Here is a 22,391-nt window from a genome sequence, read left to right as displayed (position 1 = left end):
AAAAATTACCCTGCTGTATAGATTGGTAAATAATTGTGAGTAGCTTAGCATTATAAGTCACTTTGGAGAAAAGTGTCAGTTAAATTGGTTATTAATGAGGGGTGGCGCAGCCACCTCACACCATCCAGGTGGTGTGAGAGAAGTTGGGTTCAATCCCTGTTCTGTCTGTGGAGTTGGCATGTATTTCCTGTGTCTGTATGGGTTTCATCTGTGTGCTGTGGTTTTGCCCTGCAGTTCAGGTAGATTCGTGACTCTACATTGGCCTTGTGTGTGTGTGGCTACCCTGCAGTGGACTGGCATCCTGTCCAGGGGGTACTACTCCTAAGCCTTCTGCCCAGTGCTTCCAGTACAGGCTCTAAATCGCTACAGCCCTTCAGTACAAAGTCATTATTGAAGCTGGATGGATGGATGAATTATGGAAAAAGAAGGGTATGTTCCTCAACAGTCAGTGTGTGCTCACTTAAGTGTTTCACCTTTGTGTAGTTTTCAAATCCAGCTTCTGCTGCAGCTGTACAATGACCCTACTACATAAAAAACTTGTAGGATTCATGTGCACTGAAACCTAGTCCACAGCATTTTTGTTTGGGTATAACATCCGTTTCAGTCACAATAGCTTTATCCTATGGCAGCTAGATTGTTTGTGTTGTGTTGATGAATTTCTTGTGATTTGCTGGCTAGGATTTAGGTGCAACACTATCCTAACCCTTTTATTGACACCGAGATCAGGTGATCTGTTGAAGTATCCATGTTTAGAAGGACATTAAAGAAAAAGTTTTAGAAGAACTTGAATCAGATTTTGCCTCTGCTTGTTGCAGATGGTGGTAAATGTAGGACACTGTGTGATGTGCAGTTCACAGGTACACATTTCTTTGCTGCGGTTTCAAATGGTTACGTACAGTAGCTAAGGCAGAGATGCGGTGCCGGATGTGGAGGGACAAGCTCAGCAGTGATCCTCCACAGGGATGTGGGTCTCCAAAGATCCTGCCTGCATGAACCAGCAAGAGCAGCCGCTATGTCAAAGTGATCAGCATCGAAGCTATTTTTACCCTGCTTAGTCTGATCTGATCTGCAGTAATTGACTGGGTACAGTAGCAGAACGGTAGCAGGGTACGGAGAGTGGGGTGCAGCTCAAGAGTGATAGAATCTCCTCAGCTCCTCTTAACAAACCAGATGCCCCAGTTCAATCTAAAATTAATTTACAAAGTGATTTGACATGTTTTGTGTCATTTTCTGTCTCCTGTATTCTGACATAGGCACACGTTCCACAGAGGGGTATTTACTGAAATAAACTGTTGTCACACATAAGCAGAACCTTCCAGTTTCTATTTAATGTACCTGCAGAAGGAAAAGGTTTGTGCCAAATGAGCGGCTCTGTAGTGGACTAATTATTTCATGGGACACGGCAGAACATGGCCAGATTGAATATGAGGAAATGAGGAGAGCGAGCGGGCAATTAAGAAAGGTGTTTTTTTTTTTCCTCCTGTCCCAGAGGTACAGGGACAGAACTGGAAGCGGCTCACGCTCACGCAGCTGCTGTCCCTTTAAATGGCATCGGTGGGGGGTTTGGGGGGAGATGGGGGGGGCTGGAGCAGTCCTTCTCTAATGAGCACGTCTGAGACACATCACACACATACACACACACAGACACACACGCACGCACAGAGAGAAAGAGAGACGCGCCAGTGACGAGAGGAAACGGGGGAATCGGGCAAAGGCAGTCGAAAGAAAAAGGACCAGAATAATACAGGAAAATAATGCGTGTGAAGCCTTTAGTTGCTTCGGAGAGGGGAATAGCACTGGATTTTTCAGCACCGGGTGAAGCAGAGCAAGCCGTTCCCTACTAGGCCGGCAGCAACGCACACAGAGAACTGAGAGAGAGAGACAGACAGAGAGAGAGAGAGACAGAGAGAAGGTGGAAGAAAACATCCCCGAATGAGATGAGCTGTTTGCTTCGAAGGCGTGTGTGCGCACAAGCTGCGTGTCGGTGAGCGTGTGCGCGCGCCTTCCTGTGTGTGCGTTCGTGCGTGCGTGCGTGCGTGCGCTCTGTGGGACGGCGCGCGTGTGCGTGCAGCGACGGTGCACTGCATTGCTGTCAACCGCACGGGCAGCGGAGAGAACCATCGCAGAATCCGCCTCTCCCGTCCTCTGCGTGTCTCTTCCCCGGCAGCCTGCTGCGATGTCGCGGGGCAGGAACGGGCTCAGCCAAGGATGGAGCCGTGAGGGCTGATCGCCTCCTCCTTTCCTGGCTGCATCGCCGTGCAGGACTCCGGGTTTCTAGGTGGAGTCTGGTCCTCATCTGCCCCAGAGGGGAGGGAAAAACACCTTGGCAGGGAGCTGCTCGGAGGGGATCGGCGTGAAGGGAGGCAGGCACCGCACCTGGAAGGGGGGCAGAGGTGCATCGGCGGCAAGACGCATGGCTGGAGGAGGCCTCCCCCCGGCCCACAGTCACAGCTGGAGCAGCTCCGGCACGAGTCAGCACTCCGGGAGAATGGTGTAAAGGCCCTGGCCCTGCACCTGCCTGGCTCAGCAGCAGGGGGACCGCTCTCTTTGGGGGGCTTCGTTTCCGTGTTTTTTAAGCAATCCACAGGATTTCTTTGTGGCATCTTCCTCTCCCAGCCTGCACTCCTTCTTCCTTTTTTCTTTTTTTTTTGAGCTTTCGGGGATTTGCCAAAACCTATTTCATGCATGTCCACTGGGGGCAGGTTCAACTTTGATGATGGGGGGTCATACTGCGGAGGGTGGGAGGAGGGCAAGGCCCATGGGCACGGCATCTGCACCGGGCCCAAGGGGCAGGGGGAGTACGCGGGCTCTTGGAGCCATGGGTTTGAGGTTTTGGGCGTCTACACCTGGCCCAGCGGGAACACCTACCAGGGCACCTGGGCGCAGGGCAAGCGCCACGGCATCGGGGTGGAAAGCAAGGGCAAGTGGGTGTACAAAGGCGAGTGGACACACGGATTTAAGGGACGCTATGGTGTGCGAGAGAGTACGGGGAGCAGTGCCAAGTACGAGGGCACTTGGAACAACGGCCTGCAGGACGGATACGGCACAGAGACCTACTCCGACGGAGGTAAGAGCATCCAGTGGCTTCCCCCTCCTTCCCACACTGTGCTGGACAGTGACAGAGACGGACACCTAGACAGAACTGTAATGAGAGCAGTTTTCTTGTGTCTGAGGTTATTCACTGTTCCCCCCCGTTTTCACATACGCAGCTCCTAACTGAGCCTCAGTCCTCACAGCATCCACCTTCAGTCCCCCTCTGCTGTTCTTTCCCCTCCTGATGCTGCGAATGGAGATGAATTTGTAGGCCCACATTAAAGCCTTTCAGACTCCACAGCTCGAGACACAGACTCCAGCTCCCCTGCTGTGCCTGGCTGAACCCTACTGAGTGTTAAGGCAGTCAAACCAGTGTTAAACCACAACTGGACCACAACCATCAGAAGAAACTCTGGAGCCATTTTCTCCTTTATCCTACTTTCCTACACCCATTTTTACCTTCTGTTACACTGTGATCCCCTTCAGCTTGATGAGGTCTTTTTAAAAATACCACATATTACAAAGAAAGCCTGACCATTATGTCCCAAATGCACAGAAGAAGGAGAAGTGATGGATTGGTAGCCCAGACCTTAGACACTTGACAACACCTTAGGTCCAGCACAGACGTGGATCTGTAATTTGTGATATTTAATAGGTGGCATCGTTGTGTGAAAAGTGCAGCATCTGGTGGATACGTAATCATTATAAAGTGCGTTGGATCTGTGAAAGCCGTTGGGGGCTGGGAATGTTTGAAAGAAAGGTAATATGTAGAGAGGGTGTGTAGGAGCTCTGAGTGTGTAAGGGCTGCAATGTGTAGTGGATGTGTATTAATTGCAGGCGTGGAGTAGTGTTTTAAGGTGCAGCGGATGTGCGAGAGTAGCGAGGTCTGCCGGTCATGTAAAAACTGAGAAGCCGTGGTTGTATAAGAAGTATGAGCTGTATGAATATGCAGGAAGTCATGGAGGGGCTGTGTAAGACCTGTGGTGCATGAACTGTGAGGGTAGCAGATTTGGAGGAGCTGTCACACATGTAGTAAATGCAGAAGACATTCAAAGAGCAAGGCAATGATAAACTGTAAATATTAACTGCGGTGTAATGTCCACGTAGGCAAGGTGGCTGGGAGACTGAGAGATGGTTAGGAGGTGTCTCGTTAGGGCAGGGGGTGGGGAGAGCAGATGGAAGGAGCTAGGCTCTGCAGCAGGGCTGGACCACAGAGACATCCCTCACCGACGGTTCCCTCAACCATTGATCATCCAATGTATCCACCCAGGTTCAGTGCGGTGATTTAGTCATTCTCACCGCCCTTCCTCTTCGTTCACTGGGGAGGTGTGGGGGGTGGGGGTGGGAGGGGTGGTGGTGAGCACTTGCACTGGACTGGAAGAGAGGGAGAGACCAGTCTGCTGCCCACACTCCTCCCACCAAACAAAAATCTCCTGTGTCTGAATCGTGTCAGTGTACCTTTTTATTTATGGAGGAGGATCAGATGGAAGATGGTCTAACCAATCTAGGCCACGGGAGGTTGTGTTCCTTCCTTCTCCTCGCATGAGAACAATGAGGCAGAGAACAGTGGTGCTTTCTGCTCTCTAAGATTCTCATCATTGTAGAAGTTTGAGGATGTGTGTGTGTGTGTGATGGACATATGCAAGTGAGGATGTTGACGTTTCCATGACACTACACATGTGAGTTGTCATGGGGGCGTCTAAGGAGGTTATGTCTTACAACTCTGAGTGTGATACAAGGCTTCGGTGTGAAGCACTACGCTGTGTGTGAAGAGGCTCAGTGTATATGACTTTATATAACCCTGCAGTGTGTTGCTCAACCAGTCGATTGCTGCTGAGATCATTAACCGCTGTCCTACAGTGTAAGGGCACATGAGATGAACTTTGCCTGTGTCTCGCACTCTGCCGAGTGCTGATGCTAAAGGTGGCACTTTTCCACTTGGAGACTTCTGATTTAATTCCTGCTTTAATGAGGGAAAAAATCTGTAGAAGCACCATATCTCAGAGCAATGCCTTGACATTAGAGGTTCTGGTTTGTGCAGACCTCCTGTTTTCTGCACGAGAAGAAGCTCTCTCTTTGCTTGCTTTTCCACTGCATTACAGCAAAGATGCTGCTGTACAGTAAGTTGTCATGGAAACGCTCACAGACACAAGTGGCAGATAGGAGAGCCACTGGGGACACAGTGCTCTGCACTCTGATTGGCTGGCTGGCACTGCTAATGGTGTTTACTTACTTGAACATTAATCTGGGCTGCCTAATCACAACCATGGCAAAGACAGAAGCGGAGGAAGGAGGGAGTAAACTGAAACGGCAATAGAGGGAGAAACAGGAAGTCTGGGACAGAATCAGAAAAGAGAGAAAAGAATATATTTTACATGAGAACCAGGACAATGCATGACTGTTTCCTGGGGTGCAAGCAGAAGCACAAAGAACTGACTGTATGTTACACTTCTATTGCACCTAGACACTAAAATGCAGTATGGAACCAAAACTGTTGCTAAGCAACCACTGTAGAAGGTGGGATCACATGCCAGTTGGTCACTGATTCACAGTGTAAACACACCAGTAGTGACCTCTTAGGATTAAGTGGAACTAATCCTATCTTCCTACAGTCCATTAAAACCCATTCAAATCACTCAAAAGCTTAAAAACTGCAAAGTGAAAGTTTTTTGTAAATGAAGAATCCCCATGACATATTTTATTCCATTATTAATTTTAGAATCGAATAGAACTCAGTGAACAGGTTCAGCCGGGTCCATAATAGTGGTTCTGAACATAACTTGCAGTTCAACCTGCCTGCACTATAACAAACAATATATGTTGTTAAAGTGCAATGTTTAGGCCATAAAGTATTATGGTTCAGTTCAGTTATTTTTTCTCCAGTGTCTTTCCTAACCAGGGAGAACTTAACAAAGAATAATGTAAAATGCATCAGAGAGCCAAATAGCAATACACCATATTTCAACAAAATACGAAATTAGTTACAAGTTTCTCAATCACAGAAAATTCTGCTGTAGAACAAAAATGTATTGTTCACATTTCTTTTCTAATATTCAGTCACTTTTGTCATAAACTTCTCTGGACAAACTTCTGGGCATAAACCTTCTGGATGAACTATGTCCAAGAATAATTGATATTTTATCTAAGGTCAGTAATTGAATCTGGGTTCAATTCTATAATGGTTATTCACGGTGCAAGAGAACTAGCAAACAGATGCAAACCTGAAAATTCAGAGGAAATATAAGCACAACTTCCTGAACTAAAGTACAGCTTGAAGTGTGCAATATATCGAATACGTTAGAAAATGTGACATTACATCGCAGCTTCACTGTGATACTGTTATCGTGTCTTTAATTATTCATTGGAATCCAGGAAATATGTAGTTTGAAGAGGAATAATGCTGGGAAAACACTATGGATAACATAATAAGTAAGTGTTTTAGATACAGTACTAAGGCTAAGTATGACCCTGATGTCCAGTCACCTTTCCTGGGATCTACTTTACAGGCAGCTGGCATGCGCATGAAATAGACCTGAACATCCGGAATGCATGACACACCATGAGCAAGAGGAAATCCAGCAGGCTGCAACCCTTCATATGCTTCTCAGCTCACTTAAGTGCATTAGTACATAAGGAGGGTAAGATTTAGTCATGTTGTTATGTAACAGCTTTACGAGACCAACGTTCCTACAGTTTCAAATTACACGTTACACACACAGCAAACATTCCCAGCAACAGGCAGACGGCTGTCTTAGGAGCCTAAGTACCTGCAGACTCAATGGTCATGAGAGGACAATGTTTCAGGCTGTACCAGTATTCTCCTGCTCCTCTGCTCAGGGTTAGGGTTAAATAACCTGAGTGAGAGCCACAGGGCTCTAGGACCACAGAGAAGGGGTGCTGTTTTCTTTTTATCAATTATAAAGGTACTAAACCTAAAATTCCAAAAATAAATATCCAGCTGTTCAAGTGGGTTATGTGTGAAATTTTAAGCTATGTAAGTCCTGTTGGATGAAAGCATCTGCTAAGCCACTAACGAATAATCCTACCAATAATAATAATAATGCAGTTCCGGATTTTTACCATTGGAATGATGGGCTTTTTTATGCTGTACAAGTGTGTGAAAGTTTTGGGCTTGTAAGTGCTGGTCTTATTCAAATTGGGAATTTATCGTTTGCAGTTTGCTTTCACAACATGCAAAACTGACTGACACATAAACTAATCTCAGGTGATTTAATACGATTATAGCCAATAGATTAGGCACAGGGAATTTTGCAGCGCATGGGTGCATAGTCTTATGGAAACATTGTGCTTGCTATGATAAGGTGAATATCTGATTTGTTATATACAAAATAAATATAAATGCCATGTGACACTACCGTAGCTTTTGTGGATATTGTAAATGTCATTGATATATTTCTGTTAGAAAAACAATTTGGCATGTGATTCCAAAAAACAAGATGCCTGTATTTTGGAAGACATCTGGAAGTTCAAAAATTAAAATGGAATGAATCAATCATCTCTATAGAAGTTATTATGAATTTCCTTATTTGAAAGAACATATTAATTTTAAAAAGCCTTTTTGCAAAAACTGAAGTTGATAGTATTCAGTGTAAGGCTTCATCACAATTAGATTAAAATTATTTATATAGCAAATTTTTTAAAAGTGGAGACTGGAAAATACATAATCACTACTTTAAATCAGTCCGTTAAGACTGACCAGCTCAGTTTAAAACCCACCTCAGTTTACAGCTACTATCAGTCAACAGTGGTATGTTGAAGAAAAGGACAAAGTTGTTTCAAGTGTATGTATGACTTCAGCATAATATCCATGAAACTAATTTATTTTGCTGTGTGGCTTCATGTTATAAACTGAGTAGCTCATATTAAAGTCCACTCCAATATACAGTAGAGGTTTAATTCAACAGACAGTGTTCTGACTGAGCCATCCTCATCCCAGTGACATAGTTTACCTTTACATATCGTAATTGCAGCATCGATGTGTATTATCTGCTTTAAGGTCAAACCAGGCATTTTGCTGTATTTTGTATGGCTTTACATTATTGTTCTTAACATAATTCCTGTTACATGGAGAAACCTTTTATGACTGTCAAATGGATTTGTGTTTTAATATTCACTTTGTCTAAGAATGCAATATTGAAAATTCAATGCAGACTGAATTTGAGATATTGCGAGGGCAGACGCAGGGAGATCTATTGCAATTCTGTTATTTTCCAAGCTGATATTTGATTTGAATTAAGCCCACAATGCGCTGTTATCATTGCAGGCTAAAGTAATTTCCTTAATTGTCAAACATAAAACTAATAATCAAAAGCGCACACACAGACGCGCACACACATATACACACACCACACTGTTCCTGATTACTCTGAGGTGGAAGTGCAGTGTAAGTGCTGACTTGGTGAGAGAGAAGGAGAGGGGACTTGATTAATAATGAATACAGGAAGCCATCCAGACACACTCTCTGCCTATTGCACTCCATTCTCACTGTTATCATATTAGTCTTCAAATATGAATTTAACCCATTGCTGTCTATATACGTTAAAACAGAAATAGTTATCATCTTGTAATAACAAAGTGGTAGGTTACTGCAAACAATGTTATGTTGTTAATGGCAAATGATTTTCTAAACTGCAAGGCAATCAGTGATTCACAAATAATGTGTGTTACTTTACATATTAGTTTCCAAAATTACATTTGTAAGATGTGTAGGACATATTTTTTATGAACTCAATGTTCTGTGGGAATAGCTTGGTGGTACAGTGAGTACTGCCACCTCACAACACCTGGGTGGTGCACAAGAATCTGGTTTCAATCCCTCAGTCTGTGTTTAGTTCGCATGTTCTCCCATGACTGCATGGGTTTCCTCCTGTAGTGCAAAAATGTGCAGTTCAGGTGAATCGGTGATGTTGAACTGCCAATTTGTAAATGTGTGTGTGACTAAAGTCCCGTCCATTGTGTACCCCCTGTTAGTCTCTTATGCCAGGATGAGATCTGGTTCACCCTAACCCTGCTCAGGACAAGAAGTTATTGAAATTGGATGGATGGATGGATGGATGGATGGATGGATGGGTGGAATTTCAATGTAAATTACTCAGTTTAGCTAATTTATAATAAAATCACTTCCTTTTTCTTTGGGAAGACCATTTCTCAGATCAGTGTGATTGAGACCATATCTGCAGAAGTGTGTTATAATTTCATTTATATACACTCAGCTGTAATGTAACAGTCCCATTTATGTGTCTCCCAATAGTTGAGTGGTGTGAGACCAGAGTTACAATCTGGTCTTCTTCACAGTTTTAGTTTGGCTTGTTGTGCATTAAGTTCTCAGTCTCTTAACCCTTGTTACCTCTTTTTCCTAGTTAAGCCTGTTATAATCTCAGTAATCATGTCCCTTGTTTGGACCATCCGAACCATGTTTAGTGACTGCAAATTGATTTGTGTTGTTTTCATTGTGTTCATGTATTCATTTCATTTGTCTTTTCTGTTTTGTTTTCTTACAATAACAGTTGAGTGCATACATAAATATTGAGTATCACATGTATGATTTGTTTGTGAGGGTTTGGAAAGTGTGCGATATATAATAGCTTCAACAGAACTAAACAAGTGCAGGTAGACAGGCTTAAAGTATTACAGACAAATTAATGCAGAGAAGCCTCCTTGCTGATGTCTAATTTAAACTTATTAAACTCACCAGTCATGTAATTTTGTCCATTTTAACAGGATTTGATGATATTTTGCCAAAATATCACACTCTCAGTCACCCTCACATGCAGGGACAGTGGAGAATTTAAAGTCACCAATTAATCTGAATGGTATGTTTTTGAACAATCCATTGTTCCTGTAAAACCATAAGAAACCACGATCTTGCCTACCAATTTCAGAACCTCGGACAGCTCTATTGTACATCATAATGCAAGAAGTCGTCTCTGCAGAAGATAGTCCTTACCTTATGCTAAATACCTTGATTTAAATATTATAACAGTCTGATATATTGTAAATCTACTCAGTCTTCTGTGAGAAGTTAGAAAGTAGGAAATAACCAAGTGACAAGTTAGAAAAAACATTTCATGTGGTGGACCACTTAGCAATACTCACAGTGCACAGTAATGTTAGACTTTGGACACAGACATGAGTAGTGTATGGGTCAAGTAGCCTTAGGGTTGCTTGAATGTGTACACATAGATTTGTTTGCGTGTGATAATCTATCCCTAAAAGGCCCTTTTCTAGGCATGGATCTGTGCCACTGCCTTTTGAAGTCTTTACCAGATTTTTCAAAGGTTTCATCATTTATCGACTCCCTTTGGGCTACAGCTTCTGTCATTCATGGTCGAAGGGGGTCATACAAGTTCAGAATAGCCATATTAACCTAGAATGGTTAGGTTGCCTGTGCAGCAAGGAAACGATGAGGGGGCAAGGGTATTTAAAAGAAGGGCATTCCAGCATGAACTTCATTCTCTCCATACATAAAAGTGACATCCATAGGACAGATGTGTTGGGGAGATAGTAAGGATACATTTGAGTTTCCTTTAAAAATAGAGGTGAAGTAGACTGGAGATAAAGTAGAGGAAATTGAAGGAAATTAATACGGTTTGATGATGTAATAATGAATATGCCTTCTTAACACCTGGTGTTCAAATCCTCACTGCACATGTTGATCAATTATGAACTGCAACGTTCTTCACACAAAACCAAATTTTTTCAGCAAAAACCCAATAAACAGATGGGTACATTCGAGGTGGAGGACAAGTTGACCGTTGCTGAAACCACGTGCCTGTAAATCCTGTAATGACATGCTTCTGTTACTTACAGGGATGTGTGTGTCCAAGAAAAACCAGAATGAGAGCACTGAAGGCCCCTGAGTAGGCCCAGTGCATCTGGATATAAACACAGTTACAGATGCAGATCCATCCACACACGCACAGCTCATTGTGTGAGAGTGTCTCAAAGCAACACATGGAGGGGCCTTCTTCGGAGTTGCGAAACAACAATGGTGGGAGAGCAGAGGAAAGCAGATGAAAATGGCCTAAAATCCTGAATGAAGCCAGGGCAGCAAGCGGTGCCTCTGTCCGCCTCTGCTCCAGATGCCTGGGGGCTAATTTCTGGCCTCTCTGTGGGAATATTCTTGCGTAATCTCATCGGATTACGGCTATGTTTGATCTGGTTTAGAGTGGACTGTCATACGGCACACAGCTGCCGACTGACAGGATCGTGGGTGGGGCCAGATGCCGGCCAGCTGTCGGTGACACAGCAGCCGCTCATGCCAGGCAGCGTGGGGGAAAGGGGACAGGGTGGGCCTTCCTAGTCGCCAGGGGCAACAGGATCAGATCACAGCCATCTATGTGATACAGGGCTGAGCTGGCATGGTGCTCCAGATAGGTCCTCTGTATTTGGGTCTGTTACTTATGCTCGTGCACATTTGGAGGAAGGGAACTGGTAAAAAAAAACGCACAGAAAACGCTTCTTCCAGCAATGGCTCATTCTGTTGTGAGCACAATCGTACACACAGGAGGACAAGCCAGGACGAGGAGGAATAAAGAGGTTTCTAGCTCATTGTGGCGGTAAAAGGAGAGGGGGAGGAGCAGATGAACTGTGATGTACTCTGCTGTAGCCTCATCGAGCTTCTGAAATTCATTGACATGGCAGCACACAAAGATCAATGGTGTCAGAGAGGGCAGGATGTGTGTGTGTGTGTGTGTGTGTGCGTGTGCGCGTGCATGCGTTGAGAAGGTGCAGTCTCGGTAGGAATATGTGCACCATTGGGTATTCTCGGGTACTCTCTGTTTGTCTGAAGCATGCAGGAGATAGGGGGAATTACACAAACGCAGAGGAAAAAAGCCAGGCTGAGAAAACTGTCAGGATTGCAGAGCAGGGGGCTGAAAAGGTCCACACTTACGCTGTTCGTAGTAGGATAGATATGTATTGCGACCCTAATAATGGCAGCTCAAAATGCAGTGGTATCAGTGCCTAATCTGCACCTTCGTTCTGAAAGCTGCCAATTAGCACTTCCATTTACCTTATGAAATCACTTTAATAAATCAAGTATTATAAGCAAATTTAAGTAGGGAAGAAATGCATTCATCTTTTCAAACCTTTCAGCTTGTTTGATCATGTGGAGTAATTGCAGCATCGGTCACTCGTAATTAAACGCGTCATCACTTGTATTGTGCATATTATTATAAATCACCTTTTTATGAATGTGTGGCTGTTGGATGCAGAAGAATAGGCGGATACAGAGAGGTGCAGGGAAATACCACTGACCAGGCAGTTTTTGCAGGAGATGAAGGCTCGTGTGCACATGATTAGGCATAATAGTAAATGGACTGATGGAACATGAGACCAACTGGAGAAGAGTAACAGGGACGGGAGAATGGAAGAAAAGCACCGTGCTCTTGCTGCATTGTGGGAAACGGGCAGCAGTGTTGCCCTAGTTTTCAGCACCACGGAGAGGGCCTACCGTTGGCCTGACACGGGGCGAAGGATGAGAGCGACATAAAGAGGGAACGCGGTCTCTGTTCTGACCTTATTTGGAGCTTCGAAAAGCCAGCCAACCTTTTCTTATTTGACTCTGTCAGCTCGTGTTGTTTTCACAGCCACCTGTGTGTGAGCGACGCTGCTGTGTCATTGCAATACAGCCCCTTCAAAACGGCACGAAAACCGAGAATATGGAGGAGAGATGATCACGGAGGTTTATTACAGGGCCAGACAAAGCACTATTGTTTTTTTTTTTTTTTTTTTTTTTTTTTTTTAATTTTACGCAATCTTAATGTCAAAAACAGCATTCCATAAGAAGGGACACTGGAAACTATTTGATATAAGGGTGCTAAAATATGATCTGTGATTGCCCTGCTAGTGTCTGTGTGTGTGACAGATAAGCTATAGTCTCTTGGGATGTTTGCCAGTTCTATGGCATGCAGAATGCACACATTGTGGGTTGTTGTGTCTCGCTGCCTATTTTCCCGTCAAAAAGCAGCTAGAAGTTTAATGTAGATCTAAGAAATTCATTTTAGTGCAGCCACGCAGAAAAAAAAAAAACTTCAGTGAGTGATACAACTGCAGTGACTTACACTTGGCTTAAATGAGTGATGCTCAGATCTAGGTTTCTGTGCGCTCACAGTAGAGCAGGGATATTGAGCTCCGGGCTGAGGGTTTGCTCATTTTTGTCGCAGCCAAGCTCTCAATTAGTCCCTGATTGGGATTTTGATTGAATGCATCGCACAATTTTAATCATGTTAAATCAAATGCATTACAGGGAGAGCTCCCTGTTGTTCCTCTCTCATGTCAAACTGAATGAAGGTTGAAAGAGGGTGAGGGTTAATAGAGGAATGTATTGTAATGATTGAAATGCAAGTAGAGATTTTTGCCCCTAAAACTGATTAATTATTTCAATGAATCAAGCAATTATTTGTCTTCTTAGCCCTTGAACAATTAAACAGTAAATGGTTGACAAACCTAAAAAAAAAAAAACGATACTTATTTGTTCTGCTTTGTTTTGATTTCCGAAATAAAGGGAAAGGGGGGCAATTTAAATTTGATTTAACAGAATTAAATTTTGAATAAAAAAAGTAAAATTTTAGAAAAATGTTTTAGAGAAACAGTTCTCAGTTCACAAATTCTCTTTAGCATGATTTTTAGTGCATTGAATAAAAATTTCAACCAAGGAATGAGCAGCTCAGCTGGAAAGGAAAATGGGCATCAGTCAGGCCACTCTGGAGTTTAATGGGCTGCCCTAGAGCATCGCTTCAGAAGGCCCATGTGCTCTGTCCCACTTGTGTCAGGCAACTGGGTCCTGTGACGGCTCACTTACTCCCTCTCGCCATCGGCTTGCCCAACTCAGGGTTCCGGTGGTCCAGAGCCTCTCCCAGAAGCACAGGGCACCAGGTTAGTCAGGGCACACCCTGGATATGATGCCTGTAATGGCTTTCTGAAGAAATCCTGGGATGCCGAACAATGAAAGTCAGAGATGTTCTATAATCAGAAATGATCTACACATAGTCATCAAGGATCTCACTGTAAGATAGCATAGTCAATAAAAAAAAACCAACTGATGATGTCAACAAATGTAGCTTATACAAACCTAAACTAGGAATGAAGACCACAGATTGCATATAAAATGTGTGGATTATTGAGTTTGTGCTTGTGAAATACGCAGATCATGAGATCAAACAGGAGCAGCTAAGATGGTTGTACGAAGTATGCACTACCTTCCAAAATTTCAATAAATCGGTTATTTTGGCGTTATATTTTACATATACAAACAAATATTAACTATTATACCTCTGTAAGGCCAGTTGTGTAGCAAATATCCTTTGGTTATATGGGTAAAACATTCTGGTGACGCTGTGATAACTTGGCCTTTTTCTTGCATGGTCTATAAAATGAGCCCCTGTTCAATTTAACGTCCATATGTACATCGCTCACTTTGTAGATCAAGACATTTCCCACGAAGCAAAGTTTGTTCTCTGCCAAAAGTGCTTTTCTCAGCTTCTCAAATGTAGCGCACAGTATTATTCACCCTATTCCTCTGCCCTTCTGCCCTCCAGCCCTCATTTTCTGTATCCTCTTGGACACATCTAAATGACTGAACGCTGCAGTGCAGGTTTTTAAATTGAAAATGTATTCATTCCACAATATTTGTCTAGGTATCATACTCATCTACGAACATTTTTATGTTATTCTGGTGATTTTCTCTTTCATCCATCTTTAACGTTTTACTGTTATTACAAGCTTGCACGTAAATAAGTGTCTCCTGTCTTTACAAAATTTCTGCTCTTGAAACAAGAATAGCACTGATTTGTTATAACGTAAAATGATGGCAGACATAAGCAAAGAAAGTGAATGTCGTTATAGGCGTAACTGACGTCCACCCGTTTCTCCACAAATAAGCCAGCGCTCGGTAAAGTCTGCTGAAACTGAACCAGTGACAAGAGACCTGGTCTAAAATGGCAGCTATGAGTTAGCAGAGTAGAATAAAGAATAAGAGCGATTAAAAAAAATTGTGATCAGCTAATAGGAACATGATATGTTGTATATGGACGGAAATCAGAAATGCGGTACTCTGTTCGTCTCCGTGCGAACCGTGTGTTCGCAGCATAAAACTTGCGCTCGGTTTGTTGTTCAATACCCGGGGGCAGTGTTTTGAAATGCCCCCAGTCACTGTGGTATTTAAAAAAAGTGAAAAAGAGCCAGCCGCTCAACTGGGTAGTGAATGCACTGCTAAGAACCAGTAAGTGGCCTTACGTAAGTGCGCCTGTCAGGAAAATAAATAACGATCCGACGGCATGTCGGCTCAAGCGAGCCGCGGTCCGGCACGGCGATCAGCTGTTCCTCGTCGGAGGAAGATTTAGCTGCTCGTCGTGGGGGGGCGGAAAGTACGGGACAGCCCCTCCCTCGCTGTCGCCCTGCTCCATTTTCCCTCCATCGACATTAGCACTTATAAAGCCTAACATTGTGCTTTCCCCACACTGCTCTTCGAAGCCGAAAGGAGCAAAAATACATTCAAATATAAACTGATTCACTTCCTGGAGAACTTTTCCTGAGGAGGAGGAGGTGTGGTGGCACAGCGGGTTTGGCCTGTGCCTGCTCTCCAGTGGGCGTGGGGTTCGAGTCCCGCTTGGGGTGCCTTGCGATGGACTGGCGTTCCGTCCTGGGTGTGTCCCCTCCCCCTCCAGCCTTATGCCCTGTGTTGCCAGGTTAGGCTCTTATGGCTGTTGACACATGCAGTGGCTTGTCGAGCACATTCACAATGTGACAGTATGTTATTTAGTAACTAGGCTTCTGTCTAAGAGGGGGTTGCTCACAGTCGAAAAGCGCAGCTTTGATTCGGTGCTGGGCAGGTCATACGAGGTAACCGCTATAGCAGGAATGCCTCCTAAGCGCTTCGCCTTCCTGTTCGTGTCTTCGGGACCGAGGAGCTACTATACTGAAGGAAAATAGCAAGTGAGCCACAGACTTTGTGTGTCCTCCTCTCTCTGGGTCCTCCCAGACCAGTCGGAGTCTCCATGATCCAAGGAAAGGCTGACTTGGTTTGTTTTGTCCTGTGTGGTATGTGAGGATACATATCGCGGTTTCCTGGCGCTCAGTCCAGGTGGAGGTGCTCTCTGCACCCTCTGCAGAGGATAAGCTAAGGACGGTGTCTTGCAGTAACTCAGAACTAACAAGAGTACATCTCCGCTTATGGCGAGGGCATCACGAACGTACGAAAATATGTTAGCGTCTTTGCCAGCGATCAGTCACGCATCTGCGATGAGGCGGTTCCACTCGTACGGGATGTCGGTAGTGTGTTGATGGGCCGTTTTCTGACTGCTTCACCTCCCTATTGTATCCCTCTCCTGCAGGAACGTACCAGGGCCAGTGGGTTGGGGGCATGCGTCACGGGTATGGCGTGCGCCAGAGCGTGCCCTACGGCATGGCGGCCGTCATCCGCTCGCCGCTGCGCACCTCCATAAACTCCCTGCGCTCGGAGCACAGCAACGGGACGGTGCTTCACCCGGATGGCGCGGGGGGCGCCGGGGGACCGGGCGGTGCAGCAGCGGGCAGTCCGGCTGTGTCGCGCGGTGGCTTTGTCTTGACAGCGCACGGCGAGGCCGAGCTTCTCAAAGGCAAGAAGAAGGGCCTCTTCCGCCGCTCCATCCTCAGCGGGCTCAAGCTGCGCAAGTCTGAGTCCAAGAGCTCTCTTGCGAGCCAACGGAGCAAACAGAGCTCCTTCCGCAGCGAGGCCGGCATGAGCACTGTCAGCTCGGCTGCTTCCGACATCAACTCCACCATCAGCCTGGGCGAGGGTGAGGCGGAGCTGTCCGTGCTGGAGGACGACGTGGATGCCACCACGACCGAGGCCTACGCCGGGGAATGGAAGAACGACAAGCGGGCCGGCTGCGGCGTGAGCCGCCGCTCCGATGGCCTGCGCTACGAAGGCGAGTGGGCGGCCAACAAGCGGCACGGCTATGGCTGCACCACCTTCCCCGACGGGACCAAGGAGGAGGGCAAGTACAAGCAGAACGTCCTGGTGAGCGGCAAGCGCAAGAACCTGATCCCGCTGCGCGGCAGCCGCATCCGCGAGAAGGTGGACCGTGCCGTGGAGGCCGCCGAGAAGGCGGCTGAGATCGCCAAGCAGAAGGCGGAGATCGCGCTGTCCCGGTAAGACCTGCCTGAGATCCATCTCTGGCTCCTGTCCTCTTGAGCTGTGTTTGCACTGCATACAGTGGTAATCTTTTCCCATATCATTGCTGACTGGATCTGCTGCGGGCTGTAGAGAGGGGATACCTTTACTGGAAGGAAATGGTGTTTTATTCATCCGTGGCTGCTTATTGGATGCTGGTTAAAGTTAGAGTCTGTACTACGGAGCACTGCCGTAAACCGTTTGTAGAACCGCAGGTTCTCGTGTAACATTCGAGGTGGTCATTTAAGAGCACGGCACTGCAAATCGAAGTCTTGGTGCATAACAGCATATTTTTTCGGAAGGAAAGTGTAAATCCTATTGCTGAACTACAGCTCTGGGCATCTTAGGTTTAATGGTCAAAATGAAGACGTGCGAACTGAGGTTAAGGAAGACTCTGTCTAGCTGGAAACAGAGCAAGTGGTAACTGCGGCCGAGACCGACCTTTCATGGAACAGCGGAGACCTCCCATGGATAAAACCACGACTGGCGAGTAGAGATGAGTGCACATACACAGGCCTACATCCAAATTCTCAGTCGAGCGAGTTACGTACTCATGCAGGCCATTTTTAGTGAACGACAATTGGAAAGACCATCGAAAATGACAGGCTTCATGACGTACACAGGAGGATCAAACATTTCGGGGGGAAAAATGAATCTGTCGACGTTACAGATCTTGCTGGTACACGCTATAAATTACGACATGACTTGCAGAAAAGCTGTTAATTTGGTGCTGTATTCTGGCTGTATGAAGGGCATTTGCATCACAGAAACCAAAAGTGGCTGTGAACAGACAGTGTATTTATGTTATTTTGGCACTGGAGCAGTATGTTGCATCCAGGAAAGTTACCACGCCGATGACGGGCAGAGACAGAGCAGTGTTTCTCCACGGTTACATTATACTCTCGCCTAGTAAACTCCTCCACCAGTTAATGAGGTACGGAGAGGATGAGCGAGGAAGACAGCGTAGAAAAATACATGCTGCTTAAATCACATTTGGTGCTTTTACCATTTCCACCTTGATTTTCCGGAGTTAACGTTGGCTCTCTGTGTCAAGATTTCCCTTCGTTTTATTTTAGCAGAGACTACAGAGCTTTGCACCTCCTGTCATGCAAATAAAGCCAGCTTGAATAGGAATTTGAATTCTGAAATGATGAGGGACAGATGGGCAGAGCAAGAAAAATCGAAGGAGTGAGCAAGAGAGATGGAGGGAGGGCTAGAGAGCAAGGGAGCGAGAAAGAGAAGGAGAGACCGAGAGAGATTTCCGCATTATGCCAACACGGTGCTGGCTGCCAGCCCGCGAGAGCGAGCGAGAGAGAGCGAGAAAGAGCGAGAGAGAGATAGAGCAATAGAGAGAGAGAGAGAGAGAGAGAGAGAGAGAGAGAGAGAGAGAGAGAGAGAGAGACAGAGTGGAAAGGCTGTGCTGGGGACTTGCCAACACACAAGCAAAAAAACACACACATTCTCATACACCCACCGGCCCACACACACCCTCCCACGTACATAGCACATGGACACGTAGCCGCCTACACGCTGAGGCATGCACGCAAACACACACACGCAATGCAAGCACTTGCAAGTGCTTTACTGTGAATAAAATATTACATTTACATTAACTATTAAATCAACAACAACTCTTTTTGCATCAGAAAAGCCCTGAAAGGTGGTGTCTGCTTCTCCATAACCATACTTATTATATGATATTGACAGCATCGCTGGATCCATCCTTTTGCTCCGCTGTGAATTTTTCTGTTCTCAGTACTGAGTCCAGATGGACATACCTTTGTTAAGGCTTTTCATTCTGCTCAGGTTTGCCCACCTTTAGTTTAGGGGCTCTCCAACCCATTGTTATTCATTGTTTATTCTCATGAATATGTAGTCGCTGTCATAATGACTGTTATGTTTGAGGGGATTAATCGAGTAAATAATTGAGTAAATTCTTACTGTAAGGGTTTTCACAGTATTGCCTTTGAGCTGGACAAACTGGATTTTCAGTGGCGCTCATCAGTGATCCTCTGGATAATCTCATACCATGTATTTATCAGGAAGGGGGGCGCAGTGGCGCAGTGGGTTGGACCGGGTCCTGCTCTCCAGTGGGTCTGGGGTTCGAGTCCCGCTTGGGGTGCCTTGCGACGGACTGGCGTCCCGTCCTGGGTGTGTCCCCTCCCTCTCCGGCCTTACGCCCTGTGTTGCCGGGTTGGCTCCGGTTCCCCGTGACCCCGTATGGGACAAGCGGTTCTGAAAATGTGTGTGTGTGTGTGTGTACTCTTCCTGATATCTTTTATTGTACTAAATACACACACATCACCTGAAACCGCTTGTCCCATACGGGGTCGCGGCGAGCCCGAGCCTAACCCGGCAACACAGGGCGCGAGGCTGGAGGGTGAAGGGACACACCCAGGACGGGACGCCAGTCCGTCGCAAAGCACCCCAAGCGGGACTTGAACCCCAGATCCACCGGAGAGCAGGCACAGGCCAAACCCACCTTGTCACCACACCCCCTGTTATTATCATTATTATTATGTTGTCCAGCAGTTTTAAGTACAGTAGTCATGCACATTTTTCTAGAAGAACTCTTCTGTAACCCGGGGAAGTTTGAAATACAATAATAGTATTTTATTTTGTGTAGTGACCACAGTAATTTGCATGTGATTTTTTTTTTTTCATTAGATTAAGATGCATATGGTTATTTGTACTAACCGTGCGTTCAGTTGTTCAAGCTGGTTCGTGCTATTTCAGCTGGACAGAGTGAGGTAGCAGGGTCATATTGTGTTTATGTCATATGTGTTCTGTACTTTGGTGTGTTTTATATGCGGTTCACTACCAAGACCGTGCATGTTTCGTACTCGTTTGTTATTTGTTTGTTTTAATAGCACTTTGAATGCTATTGCTGAATTGGGACAGAGGCGCAGAATTGGTTCCCATACCCCGTGCATGTGTTGGATCGCAATACGGACATGTATGAAAGAGAAAAATCTGCGCACGCCCGACTTGCTGTGCAGACTCTTGAAGGAGCCGCACCATAAAACAGCTATAAATGTGCCGACAGCTTTCCGTACCAGGCTACATTTATTTGTTGCTTAGCTGGTGTTTTTTATTTTAATGGACCAATTCAGACAAAAGCATTCCTTGCCTTCTCAAGGGCACCAAAGCAGTTTTGGGTAATGAAGACTGAACCAGCAACCTTCAGGTAACAAATTCACAGCAGCGTGAGTTTGGCTCGCCGCTCTTCAGGCAAGCCCAGGGGGTCAGTCCGCTCGGAGCCAGCAGGAATGTCTTCTGCTGGGGTTGTGACTAATGTGGGTCAGATAGCACGCAGACACACGCTCACAAAAGGAGAAAAGAACCGCTAGAGTAAGTTGACAGGAATGGGCCTGAAGAATGGTCAAGGCTATCCACGGGTACCGGAAACAGGAGCACCCGGCACTTCGGACAAAATCTCACAGATGGTCGGTCCATCAGGCAACATGTTAGGGCAGAGGACATTTTGAAAAGAGGACATGAATATTGTATACCTGAAAAACACCAGGAATGCTGTATTTTAAGCTGACCTAAAATAGGATGAGCGTACAGCTTCCATTTGTCTTTCTGAGGAAACAGGAAAAGGGGAGCAAATTCTCAGTTACATGAAATGGGGAGGAGTTTGGGTCTAAGATGTGCTTTCAAGAAACACCTGAAGACATTTGGGATAGTGTGATGGTAATACATGTGGATGAATATAAATATGTTTTATCCTATAAGTGTTTCTTAAACACAGGAGATTCTTAAAGATATAATACTAATGACCTTCTTCTTATATTATGTCTTTTGACTTTTGACTGCTCTGGCATATGTGAAGTACACACATACACATACGAAGTACTGAGAAAAGTTTTAATGAGAGAAGGTATGAAGAGGGGGGTGCGGCGGGTTTGGCTGGGTCCTACTCTCTGGTGGGTCTGGGGTTCGAGTCCTGCTTGGGGTGCCTCGCGACAGATTGGCGTCCCGTCCTGGGTGTGTCCCCTCCCCCTCCGGCCTTCCGCCCTGTGTTGCCGGGTTAGGCTCCGGTTTGCCGCGACCCCGCTCGGGACGAGCGGTTTCAGTCAGTGTGTGCGCGAGGTATGAAGAGGATGAATACGAAATGGTCACATGAAAATGCTCAGTGGAGAATAATTCCTCGAATCTGGGAGAATAGAGGAGTGGAAAAAGAACCCTTCATGAAAAGAAGGTGAACAACTGAAGGCAGCAGCGAGACAAGTTTACGAAGGCAGAGGGAATAGTGGACAAGAGATGGACACAACTCGACGGGAGATGTTGACTATTCGCTGGGAAATCAGAGAACTCAATGGCTTTGAGCAGCAGAGCAAGTGAAGGTGGGTTCCGACAGTCACTAAGCTTGTTAAGCCCCTCAAGTTGCTTCCTCTAGGTCATCTTCCAAGCAGCCAGGTTTGCCCTACGATAAGGCCTTCAAACACACCGGCGCAGCTCATGCTGGGCTCGTGTGCTGGAGTACGCGCGGTCCGCGTTCAGAGGGCTACACGCCACGTAGCGTGGACTCGGCTGAGTCTCCCTTCCGTGCTTGCTTACGTCCCACTCGTACGTACGCTCAGATTCTGCGTGTCGGCCCAGAATAAACGGCCTACATGTAAAAACTGGAAAAATCGAGAGCGTGGTGGATACCGTGTCTTTTCCATAGCTTCTTGTAGCACGTGGGCGTCGATTAGGGAATCAGCCGAGTCAGCAGAAGAGGGTCGAAGAGGGATAGTGAAAGCGGGCTGGCATTCACAGATAATGTATGTCCGAAACGAGAGCTGCGGCTGCGAATGTGTCCGGCAAATGCCCCGATATGGGTTGTCATCGGCTCGCTAAGAAGCACGGCTTTCAATTATACAAAGAGCTACCCGGTCAGATGGCTGTGAAACTGACTAACCCACTAACACGTAACCAACACCTGTCTGGCACCAGCCCTGCCAGCTGGAGACTCTTCAGGCCAAACCATTTCTTGAAGCAAAGCGAAGTGTTGCGTGCAGAATGCTTCTGCCGCGAAGCCACGGCGACAGCGCTTTATGGTCTGGCGGTTCCCACATGGTCTCTACGCTGGAAACCCAAGCGCCCCGGTCTGCATTAGAACCGCGACAACGGCCAAGGGATCGATATTTGCTGTGTGCGCAGACAGGCAGCGGCGAGCAGCCCAAACGTTACACGA

General features: G+C 46.0%; 1 protein-coding gene across 4 annotated transcripts in view; it reads left to right on the top strand.

Annotated features, from left to right (window-relative positions):
• Window positions 1-22,391, top strand: part of jph3b (junctophilin 3b) — a 37,255-nt gene that overhangs the window by 1,105 nt on the left and 13,759 nt on the right. For 2 of the 4 annotated variants that reach the window (XM_029253774.1, XM_029253776.1), the window contains exon 2: window positions 16,389-17,187. In XM_029253774.1, coding sequence (XP_029109607.1) covers window positions 16,389-17,187 — 799 coding nt within the window. Of the gene's footprint in view, window positions 1-1,616; window positions 3,068-6,539; window positions 6,672-16,388; window positions 17,188-22,391 lie in introns of those variants that run through there. The other 2 variants (XM_029253775.1, XM_018739229.2) reach the window with 2 other exon arrangements.

The sequence above is a fragment of the Scleropages formosus genome, chromosome 7 (genome assembly GCF_900964775.1).
Source record: "Scleropages formosus chromosome 7, fSclFor1.1, whole genome shotgun sequence".
Classification (NCBI taxonomy): domain Eukaryota; kingdom Metazoa; phylum Chordata; class Actinopteri; order Osteoglossiformes; family Osteoglossidae; genus Scleropages; species Scleropages formosus.
Note: the sequence above shows the minus strand (reverse complement) of the source record. Positions and strands in the feature narration are given on the sequence as shown.